This window comes from Sphaerodactylus townsendi, linkage group LG11, assembly GCF_021028975.2.
Source record: "Sphaerodactylus townsendi isolate TG3544 linkage group LG11, MPM_Stown_v2.3, whole genome shotgun sequence".
NCBI lineage: Eukaryota > Metazoa > Chordata > Lepidosauria > Squamata > Sphaerodactylidae > Sphaerodactylus > Sphaerodactylus townsendi.
Window position 1 is genome coordinate 4,523,398 of NC_059435.1, and position 20,507 is coordinate 4,543,904.

Genomic DNA, 20,507 nt, shown 5'->3' on the forward strand with positions numbered 1-20,507 from the left:
TCCCAGGTTCAATCCTTGACATCTCCAGTTAAAAGGGATCAGGTAGTAGATCAGTGGTTCTCAACCTTCCTAATGCCGCAACCCTTTAATACACTTCTTCATGTTGTGGTGACCCTCAACCCAGTGGTGGGATCCAAAAAATTTAGTAACAGGTTCCCATGGTGGTGGGATTCAAACTGTAAAATGATAGCGAGCCAGTGGGGAGCTCTGGGCAGGGCACCCACCGGGAGCGCAGGCTGGCGACATTCACGCGTAGGGCATTCCTGGGCGGGCAAAGCTGGCATGATGCAGCCGCCGCGTACCGTCCTTGGGCGGAACAATGCACGCAGGCGCAGGCTGCCACACACGCCCAGCGCACTTCACCTGCTAGGACTGCTTCAAGCTCCCAGCGCCACTGCTGCAGAGTGAGGGTCTAGAACTAAGGCAAAAATCACGTGGGCAAAATCATCACCCATTAAGTAACCCTCTCGCACAATAATACACAAATAATTAAGTAACCTGCTCTCGGGAACCTGTGAGAACCTGCTGGATCCCACCTCTGCCCCAACCTTAAGTTTTATCCATTTTACAGATGGAGAACGCATTGATGGTGAGAGTCTTAAGAGCAACCCTCTGTGAAAGGGTCGTTCAACCTCCCAAAGGGGTCCCGACCCCCAGGTTGAGAACCACTGTAGTAGATGATGTGGGAGCCCTCCCCTTGAGGCCCAGAGTGGCGGCTGCCAGTCCAAGTAGACAGTTCTGACTGAATAGACCTGGAGTCTGATTCAGCCTGAGGCGTGAGTCAGTTCTGTTCCCACAGCGGTTCCTTTTTAGTAAAGACAAGGAAAACAGTGAGGAATCCTTTTGTGTCTCTAAACACAGTTGTTCAGTGGGAATGAATCGTCATTAGAGAAATATCAGCAAAACCAGGAATAATAACACATCTCAAATAATGCTGCAGCATTATAAAATTGAGGACCTGAAGTACACCACACTCAGAGATCTGGATTTTATAACTTCCTCCATGAACTTGAAATACTTTCCTTCTGTGTGGTTAGCCTGTAAATCTTCATTCTTTTTGTCTAGACTTTTCCAAACATCCTCTCTGTCTCTTTGAAGCTCAAGCAAGACAAACAAATTAAATTTAAATGTAATAAATATGCCGTTCAGCACCACCACCCAGGACATTTTTCATTCATTACTGAATTAACAGTTGAACGCAGTCAGGGTTCTATTAGACATTTTATCACATGTGAAAAACAGGTTGGGAAGAAGACATCTGAGGTTTTTATGTGTTTTTTGTGTTTGTAATTATAAGCTGTGGTAATTATGTTGATTGAACCCATGAAAATAACTGGAAGCTAAAGGAAGAATGTAAAACAAGCTCATAGTCTGAAAGCATGCGCAACAGACCAAGTCTTGTCTGTTCTGGTGAAAAAGTCGGTGAAGATGCCAGGTTGCCTCCTTGTGCCTGCAACTCTGCTAGTAAGCCAAGCTCTTCACCTGCATTGTGAATGATGAAAACACCAACGTTATAAGACAGTAATGGCGTAACGACCTTATGCAGTAAATGGGATTGCCAAGAGGTGGCACTCGGAGACCCTCTCTGTGGCACTGGCCGCGACAGGAGTTCATCATGTGGGAGTGGGAAAATCACCCACCCTCACACACCACATCTAAACTGGCCTGGAGCCACTGGAGCACGGCATGTGTGCGCACTCCACGGTGAGCAGGTGAGAGGACTCCGAGGGCCGATATGTGCCTGGTGCCTGTGGCTCCAGTTAGCTGCTGCCCGGAGGGTAGGGAGAGCACAGAGTGAGTCAGAGATGCTAGAGAGGGGCACAGAGTGGTGCTGCTGGAAGGACTTGTTGGGAGGCAAAGGCAGGCTGTGGCCCCCTGCTTTCGAGCGGGTGGGGTGGAGGAAGGGGGAGCCAACTGTTTTTTTTCTAAATGAAAACCTCAGCTTTCAGGATAGATTGCCGGGTTGGCACTTTGCGATAAATAAGTGGGGTTTGGGTTGCAATTTGGGCACTCGGTCTCAAAAAGGTTCGCCATCACTGTTATAAGAGCTCCAGGGAGACTGGAGGAATTTAGCTGAAAGGGAACTGTCAAGATAACTCACAAGGGAAGTGTTTGTTTTTCAGGTTCCACTTTCGCTCTTATTATTTATGTAATATCCATATCCTTATAATGACATCCGAAAGATGTGAAGACATCAATAAGTTCTGCAAAATCATTAGTGAATTCGCCCTGGAGTACCGCACAACCAGAGAACGGGTTTTGCAACAGAAGCAAAAACGAGCCAATCACAGGGAGAGGAATAAAACCAGAGGGAAGATGATCACAGACGTAAGTGGCAAATTCATTCTCAGTCCATGGCAGCGTCTAAAGTTTTGTGGCCAGCCGGCTGTAGGCCAGGCGCTCCAGCCGTTAGCCCTTCTGACTTCTCCACTTTGCGAACTGAAAATGGTTTGTGGCCACTGCCTCACGTGTCAGGGTTTCTTCTGAGCTTTGATAAGCCTTCTCAAGCAGAGACTGCCTACGTCCAGCGAGGGGGAGTCTGGATCAAGAGGGTACAACAGCCAGGGCTCATTTGGATGATTCTGCTCCAGAGGTGGAGATGCAATGGGGACATCTGGGGCGGCTTGCCCTGGGCGCCGCCATAGCAGTCACGTGGCGGGGCAGGGTGGGGTGTTTAAGCCGGGCAGGAGGTAGAAGCGAGGGCAGTTCATGTCCCGGACACAGTTTCCCCTCCCTTTGTCACTGTTCTGCCCCCCTCCATTGAGAGGTTGTGAGGCTCAGTTCATTCACCAGCTGTCCCTACTTCTGCCTGCATTTCCCTGCTCTGCCCTCACAGTTCACCATATGCTATCCACCCTAACCTTAACAGCAGATAACTCAAGCACTGATGACAGAATGTGTATTATTATCCCTCTGTTGAAATATTCTTTGGAGAATGCTGAGATAGATCTGATGAAATATTTGTTTAGAGATTAGACATTGCAGGAATATGTTAACCATGTTCCTCCAGAAGGATTATAGTTCCTTATCATCCCTCGCCAAAGCATTTCGCTGGCAGGGAATGATGGGAACTGTAGTCCATAACATCTGGAGGGCCGCGAGTTTGACACCTGTGGATTAGAAGGTCACAATATAAGAGATATAGAGATTAGAGATTAGAAGGTCTGTTTATAGTTGTGGTATTGATCTTTTATCCGGCATTTGATGTGTATTTTAATACAAAATTTATAATGCAACTTCTTTAGATTGAACTCTGTCTGTTGTAATTGACAAATTCTGGTCTCGTGACAATCGTAAATATTTGTTGTTGCTGTAAACCACCTTCCAACCGGATTTCCAAACTCGGGATGTGAATTCAGTGTCTCAGGGAAAAGGTGTTTGCATTTGTGACCATTCCTTGAATGCACAAAGAATTGATTAAGTGCTAAAATAGAGTATCGAGCCCAGGAATAGTGGTGGCGACCTTCCAGATGGACTATGGGATAATTCCCATCAGCCAATTGACCATGCTGGCAGGGGCTGATGGGAATTGTAGTCCATAACATCTGGAGTGCCAAGGTTCGCCACCATGGATCTATGTACTCAGTATTATATGGGATGGAAAACAGTTCGGTTTCCAGCTTACAATTAAAAAAGAGAGAGAGAGATTACCTTCCTCTGTCAAGTGACCTTTAGAAATTTCCTGAGTTTTTTTAGAACCTTCTTTTAAGCTAGTGCTGTTTCCCTGGGTCCAAATAAAGTTTAAAGACATGCCAGAACTTAATAAAAGTTTCCATCTGTCTTAGAAATACAACTCTGGCTGCCTCGATTAGAGGCAAATGCCTCATCAAGCTGTAGGAGCTCTCTGCCTGGGCTTTGGCATCAGCCAAGCTTCGGCCATTATGTACATTCTCGGAGTGTGGACCAGCTGATTACAAGAGAAGCAGCACCCCACACCGACAATACGAGACCCCAACAGGCCAGGCCTCAAATCAGGGACTGACTGGCATTTAGCAGGGGTTTCTTGGCAGTGACATTCCAGATACTGGATACTTGACTCATTGTAAAAGAACTTCAGGCTGTAGTATTACTGTACTAGTTTTCTTTTAAAGCTAGCCTCCGCTAAGAAACTGGGCTGCGTCTGCCCTTCACAATGAGGCATGATATGTGGCACTTCCATAGTCCAGTGGTGGGATTCAGTCGGTTCCCACCACTTCGGCAGAACCGGTTGTTAAAATGGTGCTTGTAAACAACCAGTTGTTAAATTATTTGAATGCCACCGGAACCGGTTGCTAAATTATTTAAATCCCGCCACTCCGTACCCATGTTTTAACTAAGGGCATTTCCCCACTCTGCCACGCATCACTTCCCCATGCTGCGCCGCTGGTTTCAGCGCTGCCATTTCTGGCGCTACAAATTGGCTTCCCTGAACTCACCCCAGGGTCATCAAAAGGCATCGCTTTGAAGAGCGCAGGAATGACGCTATGCGTTGAGGTAAAGCGGTAGCTGCCGGGCGGGTGCGTTGTCACCGCCCCTGTAGTGGGGAGTGCCGGGGGACCCCGGGCTACTTGGCTACAGTAGCCCGCAGCTACTATAAGTGGGAAAACACCCAAAGATTGGCTCGTGGATACTGGGTTGCAGAGAAAGAGAGAGATTTCTCCTCCACCTGTGCGGGGTGCATATTTATAATTCACTTAGGTAGAAAATGTTTATCATTCTTATTCTGCCCTTCTACTCAGTGTGGAGTCTGCATTGTTGTTCTGTTGTAATGTGATCAGTGCATTTCAGGATCTAATGGGCTCAGAAGTAATAAATTGGATGTCTAGCGCACATTTGAGAAATAATCCATCAAATCTACACTCATTGTTTTAGTGAAAAAACAGGCTTTTTCCATATGAGGTTTGAAGGAAACTTTTAACTGTTTTTCCCCCTTGGGACAGGAGGAATGGGGAAGTCAGTGCCCTAGCTGACCCCTTCACCTCAGCCATCTTTTTAGAAATGCTAATGGGATTGGTCAAGCTCTCCCCACACCACATACATGCACCAAGCAGAGAGCAGGAATGTGGAGGTTCCAAAAGGCTAGAAAGGACTTCAGGAAGAAATCATATAGCACACAGGTGTCAAACTTGCAGCCCTCCAGGTGTTATGGACTACAGTTCCCATCATCCCCTGCCAGCATGATGCTGGCAGGGAATGATGGGAGCTGTAGTCCATAACATCTGGAGGGCCTCAATTTTGACACCTATGCCTTAGAGGGTCCAGGAAAAGGTTTTTTGACCCAGGCTGTGGGTGGAAAAGGGGACTCGGGGAGCAAGGAGGAATTTTGTTGGGTCCCTCTGGGAAAACGGAGCTCTCATCTGAGGTCCGGAGGAGGCCGACACCTGGACCATCTGCTGTCTCAGGGAGCTGCAGAAAACTCTGAGCTAATGGAATCTCTGTAGAGATCTGTAAAATCCCAACAGCAGAGAACCTGCCTGATATTCTAACATTTGTCAGGATATTAAAAAATGTTTGATTTTGTTTTTGCTGTCCAGAGTTTTTAGATATTCAGATGAATGAATTTAAGGTCAGGTCTTTACTTGAGGATAAGGTGACACTTCTTACACAGTGGTTAAGTTTTGGTATATAGCCAGTAGGGTGTTGAGATCACTGGTTGATGTGAAAGAAGTGTGATCTTGCTGATTGTGTATTGATTACGTTTTCGTTTTCTCTCTTTTTTTTAACCTGCTAGTCAAAAGATTATTATAAATAAACAGAACTGAGCTTATTCTTCCCTCAGCCAAGAGCGAAAGCTCAAACTAACACCATTTTCAATCCCTCTAATGCACACAGGATGCTTACAAGGTGAGACATCAAGATCCAGGGCACGTACCCATCCAGGGCACATACCCATATTTATTTTGTGTGGTGGAGGTGTTAACCTGGGAACTCCAGGCCTGATGTTCATGGACTACAATTCCCATCAGCCCCTGCCAGCTTGGCCAATTGTAGTCCATGAACATCTGGAGCACCCCAGGTTGGCCACCCCTGCGCTAGAGACTTCAGAAGCTCACAAACTGTGTTGCGTTATTTTGGTCAGCCTTCATTGAGGTATTCCATAGTGTTTTTATTTTTATATATTTATATTTGCTTTGTTTATATGCCGTCATCCCACTCCTCCATGGGGACCCAAAGTGATTTACGCTGTTCTCCTCTCCTCCATTTTATCCTCACAACAATCTTGAGAGGTAGGTTAGTCAGAGAGTATGTGATTGGTTCATACTCACCCAGCGAGCTTCCGTGGCAAAGTGAAGATCTGAAACTCACAGATCCTACTCTTACACTTCAACCACTAGACCACACTGTCTTTCTTCAACCTACCCACCGTAGCATGTTTCTAGTGAAGACATCTGGGCCTATCTCGGATTCAAGAAATGTAACAATCCCCACTACCACACGATCGGCTTGGCGGGTCTCTCCTGATTGGCTATTGTGCCATGTTGGGGCGGGACCTTTTTTCTCCCGCAAAAACGTGCTGACCTTATGACGTCATCACGTCAGCACATCTCCCCTGCCCAAGTTTCTTGTCGGTTATTGTTCTTTTGTGCTCTTGCGAGAACAGCACTGCGCGCACTGATTGGGTGTAAGGCATTTGCGTCACGCTCCAGGGCGGGAAATTTGAACCAAGATTAGACCCCCAATCCTCCCCTCCAAACTGGGTTGAGGACGTGTTTTTTGAAAAAGTAGTACTTCAAGCAGGTTCAGCAAAGACATGAGATATGGGGGAGAATGAGCCCCAAAACCGGGATGGATCCTTGTTTGTCGATCAGGCAGTGGGAAGTTCTTCCTGAATCCTTGATATTTTGTGTGAGTATCACGCGATTAATTGACTGTGGGGAATCAACCTTCTGCTCCAGCCTCTGCTTCATACCGGGTTAATTTCAGACGGGAACTAGTGGTGTTCCTGGCTATCGGCGTAGGAGACTTTTTCAGGCTTAGGCAGGAGTGCTGACTGCAAAACTAGAAAACATTTACAAAGATAGGTTTTTAGCATGGAAGCCGTTTTGGAAAGCACAGGTGTGCACCAAAGGAGTCTTGAAATGCAAACATGCCCTCCTGCAATTCAGAATCAACTTGTATGTTGATTCTTGTCACACAAGGGCAGGGGGATCAAGTCCTTCCCTTGCAGGGCATCTATCGTGGATTGTATCAATATTCTCAAAGCAGTCGCTAGCTGGCACTTAGACCAGTAAATCAACAGTTTTGCTGTTCAGTCCTTTGCTATCGGTTGTCTATCCCTCTTCACAACTGCTGTTGAGGCTGAGCCACTTCGCTGGATTACCTAGGAAGCAGGAGGTCTCAGCTATTCCACCTAGAAGGGTGGAGCCAGCACAGCCCCAACCTAGCTGCAATCAATAGGCCTCAACATTTCCACAGAGTGGGGCGAAGCCGGCACAGCCCAGACCAGGCTGCAATCAGGGAGGAGGACCTAGAGCAGTGGTGGTGAACCTTTGGCACTCCAGATGTTATGGACTACAATTCCCATCAGCCCCTGCCAGCATGGCCAATTGACCATGCTGGTGTCAGGCTCTCAAACGTGGAAATAACAGAGAATCGTGAGGAAAGTCCTAAAGCAGCTTTATTTCTACAACGCTGCAGAGAGGCAACAGAGAAAGCTGAATCTAAGCTCTCCCACTTAGATCCAGTGATTATATCCTTCAATCCCCCCTCCATTTGATTCCCACCCCAAATGTGTGTTTCTACAGAAGCACATAACATTTTGCACTACAGAGCTCAAGAAACCTGGGGAACGCTCGCGACCTTCCTCGCAGGAGGGCTGGCGCCAGGGATTGCAAGGGCGGGGAGAGGGAAACTGGAAAGCATTTACAGGAAACATTTGCAATTCCTACACAGCAAGACATCTAAGCACTGACAGGCATGGACCTGACAGCTGGCAGGGGCTGATGGGAATTGTAGTCCATAACATCTGGAGTGCCAAAGGTTCGCCACCACGGACCTAGAGTATGAGGGGCCAATTCTGAGCCTGCAGGGCTCGACAGACTGACTGCCAACCACTAGAAGGCTGGAATAGAGAGGCCCAAGGCGGGAGGAATCTGTTTGGGAGGGATAAAAGGAACACGGGGGCTGGAGGGGAAAAAAGGAAGAAGAGAGTTGAGAAGGGTACGAGGGTGCTGTGATGCTTGCCATTTGTCTGCCTGCTGGAAATGGCTGACCTCTGTGCACTTTTTTGCCCTGTGGGTAGTTTACCCGGGCACTGGCCTACATTGCAAGGACAATGTGGAGAGGGTCACACTCCGCTAGTCTTGCTTTGTGCCACCACATTAGGCCATCTCTCTGCCATACGGCTGCCTTTTCAGCAGTTACTGCTCTCCATTTCCCCTCATCATTTGACCTACGTGGTTTATCACCCCTGAACTCTGAGGTGCGGATCCCCTTCCTCTTGCTCGAGCACAACGATGGAAATGACGGAAGTTCTTCTCTGCCCTTCTTCCATTATGAGTTCAAAAATAGCCAAGATGGACACTCTGAAGTGCTGTGTCAACCGTCTGTGTGTGTACAAAGTGCCCCGAGTGGAACCTCGTGTGGTTTTCAAGACTAGAGCCGGTGTGGTGGAATGCATAAGAATGGTGGACTCCAATCTGGAGAACCAGGTCTGATTCCCCACTTACCTTAAGCCCCGCGCTACTCTCCTAAAGTAGTGCGGGGTCCAGCTGCACTCCCCACTTCAGGGGCGGCGAGAACACAGCCGCCCCCGGGACAAGCCTCCTCGCTCCAGCTACTGCCAGTAATTCCTGGCTACTTTTCAAATGACGCCTTTTGATGACCCCGCGCAGAGCGTGGGGAAGCCGGGGCGCACGCCAAGAATTGCGCGCAGCAACCCTCCGACAAGCATAAGTGGGGAAAGGGCCCAGGTCTGATTCCCCACTCCTGAGCTGCAGACTCTGATCTGGTGGACTGGATTTGTTTCCTCGTTTTTGCACACAAATCCTCCTGGGTGACCTTGGGCCAGTCACAGTTCTCTGTGAATTCTCCCAGCCCCACCTGCCTCACAAGGTGTCTGTTGTAGGGAGAGGAAGGGAAGGACTTTGTACGCTGCTTTGAGACTCCTTACAGGAGACAAAGGCGGGGTAAGAATCCAAACTCTTCTTCTTCTAACCGAGGTGGTTTGCTGTAGCTTTGCCTCTGTATAGCAACTCTGGACTCCCTTGGTGGTTTCCAATCCGTATACTGACCAGGGCTTAGGTTGCGAGATCTGATTAGATTATGCTAGTCTGAACCTTTAATGTCAGGTTCACTCCTTATTATAAAATGTTTTGCAAGCCGGCTAGAAAGCGATAGTGGAGTGTAAAACAGTGTTGTCTTTCTTGAAATACTTCCTTATCGTGATTTAAAGATCAAATGACTGTCTATGAAAAAGGCAAACTCTATGCTGGGGATAATTAGGAAAGGAATTGAGAATAGAACGGCAAAGATTGTCATGCCCTTATATAAAGTCGCGGGTGCTTACCACACTTCTGGAGTCCTGTGTTCAGTTCTGGTCTCACATCTCAAAAGGATATGGAAGAGATAGAAAAGTGCAGAGATAGCGGCAACAAGGATGATTGAGGGACTGGAGCCCCTTTCCTTATGAGGAGAGTACAGTAGCTGGGACTCTTCGCTTGGAGAGGAGTCGCCTGAGGGGGGGATATGATTGACAGTCTATAAATTATGCATGGGTAGAAAATGCTGACAGAGAGAAATTTTTCTCTCTCTTCTCACAATACTAGGAAAACCAGGGGCATTCATGGAAAATGCTGGGGAAGAATTAGGACTAATAAAAGCGAAACACTTCTTCATGCAACGTGTGATTGGTGTTTGGAATATGCTGCCACAGGAGGTGGTGATGGCCACTAACCTGGATAGCTTTAAAAGGGGCTTGGACAGATTTATGGAGGAGAAGTCGATTTATGGGTACCCATCTTGATCCTCTTTGATCTGAGATTGCAAATGCCTTAACAGTCCAGGTGCTCGGGAGCAACAGCCACAGGAAGGCCATTGCTTTCACATCCTGCAGGTGAGTCTCCAAAGGTAATTCCGGTGGCCACTGCCTCGCGAAAGTAGCAGAGAGCTGGACTAGATGGACTCTGGTCTGATCCAGCTGGCTTGTTCTTATGTTCTTATGTTCTTATGCATGCACATAAATGTCTGACAATAACACGTACCTGCCTGGGTCATTCGATAGTCAACAGATGTTACGATCGCAAACAGAATTACACCGTTTTAAATCAATCGATAATGCCTGGATTGCGAACAGCTCTGGATTTCTTCCCGATAGATCTTTTAGTCCAGGGGACTGAATGTGCTGTGTCGGGGAGGGATTTGTTTTTGCTGGCAACGAAAAGCCTTATCTAGAAGTCCCTGAGCAGAGGGAAGCATACCTACTGTGGCTCACTTGCAGGAGGAAGAGATGCCTTTCCCTGTCGCCAAGCCTGAGTCAAAACAAACAGCTCTCTTCTGGAACAAGACATACCCTTAAAAAGCAATGTTCGCAGCCTGTCGTTCGCCTCTCCCACAGCTAATCTCGCTTCACATCAAGGGTGCTGAAAATGCCATAAAAGACAAAACAAATAAGCCTTCCTTTGTTGGTGGGGAATATTTCTGGAATGAAAAATTGATTAATCTTGGATGTAATAATAGCTGAACTCAGAGTCTGTTAGTATCACTGGGCTCAATCCAACACAAGTTAGACTCAAGTGTTGCCCTGGCTGAGGGGTGACGTTGGAGGCATCTGGACGGCCTCAATTTGGGATTTTTGTTCTCTTTTCTGGAGCCAATGGGGAGGTCTCTGGATTTGATAGAAGCTTCAGTATGGGAGGAAGGATGCTTCGCCCTCAGCCCACAAGGGAAATGATATTGGTATTGTATTGTCGAAGGCTTTCACGGCTGGAATCACTTTTTGTTGTGAAGTCAGAATGACAGCATTCTCTTCCTGACAGTAGTTTAGTTAGCATTCTGATGCTATTTGGCTGGCATCTTCAGAGGATCTCTGAAGATGGATCTCAGATCCTCTGAAGATGCCAGCCACAGATGCAGGCAAAATGTCAGGAGAGAATGCTGCTAGAAGACGGTCATACAGCCCGGAAACCACACAGCACCCAAGATATTGGTATTTCTCTTTCCTGGGAGCCTTGGTTTTCTTTCGCAGAGGAGCTCACCTTCTTTCGCCCTCCAGAACTCTCCTTTTACTTATGTGTGACATTTTCTATGACTCTCTTGTTTGTGGGCATCTGGAAGGCAATGTGGCAAGGAAGACTGCTGTGGCCGTAGTCTTACCTTGAAGGCCCGCTTCTGGTTCCAGGTTACCAAGTGGTGGCTATTTTGCCTTTCCGTTGTGGTATTGGCCAGCATGTGATCCTGGAGAGAGGTAGTCATGGGTAACTGAAAGGAATGAGGTAGCCACGGAGGTTCTTCACCAGCCCCTGGCAAAGAAAGGGAAGCTCTCCAGGGTTATGTTTTATCCCAGATGCAGAGATGTATCCCCTGAGCTGGCACGGTCAGCCCTACCGTCAGATCTTGACAGGGAAAACCAGCCCCGTAGAATGTGGAGGTGTATGAAAATCAGTTAAGGGGGGAAAAACCAAAAGTATGAGTTAGCCTCCTCAAGATAAAATATTGTTCCCTGTTTTGCCTTGGTACTCATGCCATGTTGATCCTTTAACAGCTGTGTGGTTGCTCTGTGCTTTGACTGTACTGGGTTTCCTAAATGTTCAATTCAATTCAATAAGCCTTTATTGGCATATACACGATAGTATAAAAATACAGTTCCAGTTAAAAAGTGAATAGTAAAAAACTTCGCTTTTGTCATACATTGTTTACAAACTTCTGACAAAACCTTTTGCCACTATAAGGCAACAATGAAAATCCTGACAATTTAAAAGCATAACTACTTTATCTGATTCAGTATAATCAATCATAGGGTCTATAGCTTGGGATAGCAGGCTGGATCGGAGTTCTTGGTATAATAAGCAGTTCAGGAGAATGTGTGGGATGGAATCCAGCTGTCCTATGTTACAGGTACAGAACCTCTTATCGCTTGGAAGACCTTTAAGTCTTCCTCTATGTAGCGGAGATGGCATGCTGTTTAATCTAGCCAGCATATAGGCTCTCCTGTGTATGGGATTTGTGAGCGCTGTAATATAATAGGCTGGGTATCCCTGCGTGAAAGGAATTGACATATTCGTTGGTGAACAAGATTTATTTGCCAAGCTCTGCAGTTGTTGATAGTCCATTGCTAACAGCCTCTCTTTAATGAGGGCGAAAGTTTCAGTAAAGGTTAGCATGTTGAAGGAGTCACTGTCATAACCCAGTTTCCTAAATGTTACTCTCTGTCCTTTTCTCCTCTATCCTCTGTCTCCTCTGCTAGACTGATGAAGAAGATGACGTGGAGGTATGGTTCTGTTGAAGAGCATGCCCTGTTCAGGTCTTGGGTGTGCTGTGACATCCCCTGGCATCCCAGCAGAGCCAACGGCTATCATGCCATTTGTAGCTCTCACCTTACTCTCCTGTCTGCTGTCAGTGGGCTTTTAACCATAAGAGACATCAGCCTGTGGTGCATGAATTCCCATTGCTTCCCAGTCTGCTTTGTTTCCTGACATCATCACAGCTCTGGCAAGGCCTGGCGGGGAGGGCACTGGGTGTCTTATTGCTTGCTCAGAACTCATCCCCATTCACCCTCTCACAGTAACATCAGCTGTCAGTTCTTTGAAGGAATCTCAGTCACCACCAAGCACTGCAGGAAGGAGCACTTCATTGTGACCCTGGGAGCCAAAACAGACAGGGGGTGTCCAGAACATTGCTGTAGACTGGTGGCCTTTCCACCTCCAGGATCGGGGGAACATGCCCAGTAAGGGAAGTGGCAGGGAAGGAGGGAGGACTTCTTCGGGTCTCACCTTAAACACCAGTCAGTCAGTTTTATTACGGCCATTAGGCCAGCAAAAAAGAGAAAAGAAGAACAAGAAGAAAAAAGAACAGTAAACAAAAGAGAAAAATCGAATTTGTACAGAAATCCATGGTATAAGTCTATACACAAAAAATATCATCAGCTTATAGCATTATTGCGGTCACCATCATGTGGTCTGGCTCTTAGTCCTAACATGATTCTTTGCTTATTATGTGCCAGCATACAGAATTTAGCTACCTGCTGAGATTTAAAAGAAACTCGGTCTTCAAGTAACATTCTCACAAGAGCTGAATCGGAATTAGCTATAGTTAAATTTCTGTACTGAATGAACAATGGATGAATTAAAGCCTCCCTTTCCCTTTTATGGAGTTCACAATGCAATAGAATATGTAATACAGAGTCCACTTCCCCTGAGTTACAAACACATAATCTCCTATGCCTTAAACACCAAAGGCTTAGTGGTCCAAGGTCTGAAACCAATAATTCCCAAACCAGGTTCTGTAGGGAAACTACTATCGTATTACAAGACATAGATAATGAATGTGAGATTCAGCAGATTACCTGATTTGGGGGGGGGGGGGGTGTCTCCCTGTGAATCACCTCCCTTCCCTTCCTGCTTTCTTACCCAAAGGCATGCCTAAGGCAGTGATCCAGGCAAAAACATCGGCTTGGTCCCTGTGTATCCAGGCAGCAACGGAGCCATCTCCTAAGAGCCTGCAGACCTGGGAACAGGTGATCCCCAAGGAGCAGCAAGCTACACCTCACAGAAAGCTGCTCGTGCAGTCGTGGGACTTGAATGTGCAGTGATGTTAAGATGCGCTTCTCAATAAGGCAGCACAAGATCTTTCCTCGCTTGACTACAGTTGAGATGATATGAAAGTTCTTTTGTCTTTGTGCCGGAGACATGGTGGCCTGTTCACACACGGTGTTGCTGTTGTTAAGTGACTAGTACAGAAGTTCAAACTCGCCCAAAAAGTGCAGGGTTCATCTAGTGCCGTGGTGGCGAACCTTTGGCACTCCAGATGTTATGGACTACCATTCCCATCAGCCCTTGCCAGCATGGCCAATTGGGAATTGTAGTCCATAACATCTGGAGTGCCAAAGGTTCACCACCACTGAGATTCTAGTGTCAGAACTTTCCTGAAGAATTCAATGCAGAAATTGGGGTATTTTGACCTTTTCCCACCCAATTCTGTATGGCAGAGGCATATCAGGGGGAAATGGTACCAGGGGACAACACCTCCTCTGGATGCCCCCCCGGCCTTGTGCCCCCCCCCACCCCTGTGCTCAGTGGCAGGTCTTGGGGGAGGCTCAGACAGGCACCACGGCAGCAGGCAGGCTCCTGGGCCAGCCTGCTGCCGTGGCGCCCGACCAAACCACCATCTCCCCGCCTCCCTGCAGGCTGCCTCCTTCCCTCCCTGCCGAAGCCAGCATGCAGGGAAGCGGGGGGCAGGGGGGCCACAGCGGGCAGCCTAGGAGGTGGCCCGTGAGGGCAGTGAGCATGCTTATGCACCATTAGATCCGGGGGAGGGGTGTTGTTCTTTCTTTAATGAGGAGGACATATTTTCCTGCCTAACCAGAAAATCCCCCAGGTGCGCTAAACCAGGTTCCATCTCTGTGGATAGCCCTGTTCAGAGCCTGGCTTACAGGCACGCACAGGACCAAGAAGTTCACTGTTAGCAGGAATGATTTGTAAGTGGAGCACGTGTAGTGAACTGGCTGCGTTTACCTTTGCTGTGTAACATGTGCTTCCTAACAAACGATTTTGCAGTGTTTGTGGGTTTCTTAATCCTTGCTAACTCTGCTTGTCATATGCTATTTTGGAAGTGTTTCAGAGGATAGCCATGTTGGTCTGGACTAGAACAGGGCAATTCGAATCCAGAAGAACCTTAGAGACCAACAAGATTTTTCAGCCTATGATCTATCTGGTGAAGGGATCTTTGACTCTCGAAAGCTCACGCTCCAAAAAACCCTGCTGGTCACCAGGATGCTACTGGACTCAAATGAGGTTGTCTTTGCTTCAACCCCCTTCACAAACAAATTGTAACTTCAGTTATTTGAACATATATCTCAAATTAGCAAGTATATTTCATCAAGCAGAATTGTTGGGGATTCTACTTAATAATTGAACTTGCCTTGTGAGTTCATGCTGAAGGTTGCTCGGAAGTTGGTATTTGGATTTGCTAATGACATGTTTTAAAAAATTTAAATTGTTTTTGCAGATCTTTTTCCCCGTTATTAATTTTCAGTCTGTTTTCCTGTGCTCTAACAAATGTAAATGTGCTTCCTTGGTGTTTTGAGGAATTCCTGAAAGATAAAATCAGCTTTAAGATCATGATGTATGGACAGATGTGGGCCACTAATATAGGCTGACCAGACGTCCCGCTTTTGGCGGGACAGTCCCGCCTTCAAACAATTTGTCCCACATCCCGCGGGTTATTTCAATTGTCCCAATTTTTGGAAGGCTGCCGCACTGCCTTCTGGGTCACAAGGCAGTGCGGCAGCCTCCCGCGCGTGCGGCTGGAGGAGCACGGCCTTCTGGGGTGCTGCCATTTCCTGCCCTGTCATAGGGCGGGAAACGGCAGCGCCCCAGAAGGCAGTGCACTCCTGCGGCTGCGCACGCTCGCACGCAGCCGCCCACCTACCCGCCTGTCCCGGTTCACAAAGATGACCATCTGGTCACCTTACACCAGGGGTCTTCAAACTATGGCCCTCCAGATGTTCAGGAACTACAATTCCCATCAGCCCTGCTACTTGGCCATGCTGGCAGAGGCTGTTGGGAATTGTAGTTCCTGAATATCTGGAGGGCCATAGTTTGAAGACCTCTGCCTTACACTAATACAGATTAGTGTATGTGTTGTGAGACTGCTTAATCTTCCTCAGAAATAACCAGTTCTAATACCACATCTGAAACTCAGACTGATTGGAGCTCTTCATGTTCTCAGCAAAAGTTACTTTAAAATAACTATCATTTAGAACATGGGTCTGCAACCTGTGGCTCTCCAGATGTTCATGGACTACAAATCCCATCAGCCCCTGCCAGCATGGCCAATTGCCCATGCTGGCGTGGCTGATGGGAATTGTAGTCCACGGCTATTTTAATGGGGCCCAGAAACAAAGAGGTCAGCAGCCACAGAACAGTGGCTGAACTGGGGGCAGGCAGCACAAGCTATCGCTCCTGATCCCTCTTCAGAGGCAGCCCCATGTGTGCTCACGGCAGAAAAGGACACAGCAGCAGGATCAGACATAGCTACTAACAGCCCTCCCCCCCGCCCACCCACACACACACACACCATTTATCATATTGCACAGCTCAGCCAAGGAGACCACCTGTGGCACTGACACAGTCTGTCGATGCAGCTGCAATTCCATCAGAGGCAGGTAGATTCACTGCTTTGAGAACATCTGGATCTCCACCATCACCATTTCTGCCTGGACTGGTATTTTCTACCATTCATTTAACTGACTTGGATGATCTTTAAAAAAAAGATCGAATGTAACTCACAGTTGCAGTTTATTTATTTATTTATTTATTTATTTATTTATTTATTTATTTATTTATTTATTTATTTATTGGTGAACATGTAATTCCTATAAATATGTTTGTGTGGGAGAAGATCTACAAATACCTAACCTCTTTTTTTTTATAGTTGTCATGCTCCAAAACTCAGTCACCAGACTTTCAATAATTAGCAGTAAACGCCACATCTATAGTCTATTTATTTATTGAGCTACTCATTTAACTAGTTTTTTATCTATTTATCTTTTCTCTTTGTTAATGTTAAGCTATTTAACTATCAAATAAACAGATATTTTAAAAGATAGTTAAATAGCTTAACATCTGTTGTACCTATTCATGTATCTAGATGTCTGTTTGTCTGTCTATTTAGCAATATATTTAACTTTTTAATATCTCTTACGTATAACTGTTTTATGTATACATCTGTCTAGCTATGTTTACGTATCTGACTTGTCTATCTTATGTATGTTTATCAATCAGACTGTCTGAATATTTGGCTATCTGTGTATCTGTCTGACGAGTTCTCTGTCTGTTCATTGATCGGTTGATCTGCCTTCTTCCAGTCTGGGAAGTTCTCCTGCAGTTCTCCAACCCCTCAGAACCAGCCGCAGGGGCTGCAGTACGCTGAAGATGCCGCGGAGCACGAGCACATGAAAGCCGTCCTGAAGACATCATCTCCGAGCGGGGAAAACACCTCCATGTTAGGAGTGCGCACTCGAAGTCGAGCCAGCCGAGGTGAATTTTGGCAAGCTGGTATTCATGTCATTCTTCTGCTATTTTATTGTTGCAAACCTGTGTCTTATCTGTATGCATGTGGATTGCTGCACACAGCCTATGTTGCAAACATGAACAGTGGGAAGATTTAGAATCTGGTGTTATTTATTTATTAACTTTAAATTGTTCATGCGCCTTTCCCCACTTACCTTTAGCCCCGCACTACTTGAGGAGAGTAGCGCGGGGTCCCCCGGCACTCCCCACGAGAGGGGCGGTGACAGCGCAGCCGCCCCGACACTGCTGCTATCGCGCCCCCTCAGCGCGCGGCACCCCTGGCGCTCTTGCAAAGGGCGCCTTTTGATGACCCCGCACGGAGTGCGGGGTCGTGAGGATGCCCGGACGCGCGCCAGGGATGCCGCGCACTGAGAGCAGCGCACAGCATAGAGGGGATCATGGTGCGTCGGGAAACGCCCCATATTATGCCTCAGTTCCATATTCTTAGCTGGTTTTTTGGAGCAGTAATGAGTAATGAGTAGGATGATTATGAAAATGATGCCACAGATCCTCATTCAGCCAAGGGACTCTGTTCCTGTTGCTGTAGTATAGTTTGCTAGGGTACCATACAATATCATTTGGAATAGGAATCAAAATGGCCATGCCCCACCAGTAAACCATCCTCTGTCTCACAGCAGCTGTTTCCAGTAGAAGATTAGAAGGTGAACAAGAGCTGGGTGCATCTGTCAGGGACCCACATTCACAATTTGTGGAGGTTTTTGAGACCTCTAGATGTGTGCAGGCAGATTTTATGACATTTTTCCTAACCTCCATTCTCCCAGTTGGGGAGCCAAAGTCTCTCACTTTCTTCTCTCCTCTCCATTTTATCCTCCCAGCAACACTCTGAGGTCGGTTAGGTTATTTTTAAAGAACTGTTTGTGGTGGTTCTGTTAAATTTGTGCTTGACTTTCATTATGAACCGATGTGCCTTAAAATTGATTTTAAACTAGAAGAGAGGCAAGGTGGATTTTTAAAAGATTAATGTTATGTTTGTTAAGGATTGTTGTGTTTGTGGCAAGCCCAGAGCCAGTCAATTTAGTTCCTGTAACATACGTTACAGGAGCAGAATAGTATTCCAATTTAACGTTGATTTGTACAAGTTCCTCAACTTCTGTCCATTTTACAAAGCACTTTTTGCCGCTGGTTTTAGTTGTTGACCCCATTAGAAATCAATACAGAGGATAACATGAAACAGAATATACAGGGGTGGAGAACTGAGCTTTTTCTTTCCCAGGCCGTGTCGGTTCGTGGACTGCTAGCAATGATGAATCACCAAACGCTACTGATGATGCAGCAGATGAGATCATGGATCGCATTGTTAAGTCTGCCACGCAAGTGCCAAGTCAGCGCTCAGTGCCTAGGGAAAGGAAGCGATCCAGAGCAAACAGGAAGTCACGTAAGTAGAGCTACCCTTTTTGCGTCAAAACATATGTACCGTTGTGGATTTTCAGAAACTTAACTCAACATGGGGGATTCTTCTTGGTATCCTGTCCAAAATATCCTTTTTAGGGAAATAATGCTCACGGTTGCCATTTGCTTGGGGTATGTTGCCGTCTTCAGTCTTCCGGATCAGCATCATGTTTTTTCCCTCTTCTCTTTTTCCGACTGCAGTTAGGAGGACGCTAAAGAGTGGGCTGACACCAGAAGAAGCCAAAGCGCTGGGTCTCCTCGGCACTTCTGAGATGCAGGTGTGACGACCAACTCTCCAGCTGACGGACCGTCCTCACACTCAGCCGCTGAGGCTGCCAACAGCTGTTCGGCGTAGCGTTCTCCTGCCAGGTCCACCCACGGCTCCTAATCCCCCGTCATCTCCTAGAGATTAACGTGTGTAACATTAAAGCAGGCAAAAAAAAAATCACACAACCTAAAGAGTTAAAGCAAAGGCTGTGTAGGTGGCAGCAATGAAAGGGCTGGGGGAAGGGAGGGTCTGGAAAATTGCATTGTGCTTGTTCTGTCCGACTTTATGGTTGTGGTTTTTGAGAAGATTCTCCCGTGGGATGTCTTGTAGTGTGTGTGAGAGGTATATAAGTTCATTTTCCATGTGGCCTGTTGTAGTAATTGTGGAGTATTCCGTCATTTCAAAGGGCAGTCCTTGAAACAGGCAAACCAGCTTCTGTAACAGTTACTGCAACTCTTCAGACAACAATGTTGTTAAGCAGAAATGCACCGTTATTGTTATCTTTCCACCAAAGAATGTAAAAACGTATGTCTACTTATTTATATATGATCTGAGTGCGTCAGCATGTGTACGCGCATGCCTATGCAGATACACCTATGGAGTCCAGGTGCCTTCAACTTTCACTTATTCAGTCCTGCAAGAATGGATGTTTGAACAGGAATTCCTAATTTTCCTTCTGGTGGAATTCAACGAGGGTATTTTGATACCAGGATTTCCCAAAACCATGAACACAACATATTCTGGGTGAGAGCGCCCTTGCACAGGGATTGCGCCGTTGACCTCCTGTCACTCAGCTTGACAGACAACTGCATGTTTCATTACCACAGTTTGCCAGCAGTTAGCTAGACAGACAAAAGTGGTCATGTCGGGGGTTTGTGCATCTGTGGCTTTCCTAATCCATTGCAGCAACATGCAAGCTCTTGAATTAATTACTTCAAGGTTCTGCTAGAAATCCTTTCCAGCTCTATTCCCCTCAGCCTCATATTGTAGGACACAGCAGGGAACCTCGCTGCCTTCAACTGTCCCCTCCCTCCCACGCGTGGAAGGGGTTCCACATCTATCGACTTCCATTCTCTCGTCAGGGACTGCAGCTTAAAAGAATGTAACTGAGAGAATTTTCTCCCATGATGCAGTCAGATCAAATCTTTGGCTTTCAAGACAACTATGTCTGTCTTGGAAAATGTGAAGAATTGTACTCGTTCAGTGCAATGTCTTTCATTTTGATGGACGCTGGAACAAAAGGGAACTTTCTACACTAAAATATACCTCTGAGCTAATGGTACTAAAGACAGCCAGTTGTTTGTAAAACAAGTGACCCTTCCACCCACAAGAACGCTGTAGATTATTCTGGGGAATCCCAGTCGTAGCCTTTATGTAGAAAGCCAAATGGTGAAGCGCACGCCGGCGAGGAAAAGTAAGCAAAAAAGCCCTGGTGTCAATCACTGCTCTTTCTGGCTTGCAGGGTTTTATCCCACGATTGACTGCTGCTGTTTGCTTTAATCCATCTGTTTTGTGTCCTGTGTGGGTCTGTAAAAGCTACCCTTGGCCTTCTGAACACTGTGTTTTCCCTCGATGTTGGCACACTGTTGGCTCAGCAGTTCTGAGTGAAACCTGGTCAGGAT

General features: G+C 46.8%; 1 protein-coding gene across 1 annotated transcript in view; it reads left to right on the forward strand.

The window, feature by feature from the left end:
- The window catches only part of FHOD3 (formin homology 2 domain containing 3), a 372,798-nt gene extending 353,369 nt beyond the window's left edge, over positions 1-19,429 (forward strand). Inside the window, 5 exon segments of the mRNA XM_048511340.1 lie at positions 2,124-2,328; positions 12,383-12,406; positions 17,003-17,174; positions 18,442-18,603; positions 18,819-19,429. Of these exon segments, the coding sequence (XP_048367297.1) occupies positions 2,124-2,328; positions 12,383-12,406; positions 17,003-17,174; positions 18,442-18,603; positions 18,819-18,901 (646 nt within the window). The 3' untranslated portion in view covers positions 18,902-19,429.
- The last annotated feature ends 1,078 nt before the right edge of the window (positions 19,430-20,507 follow it).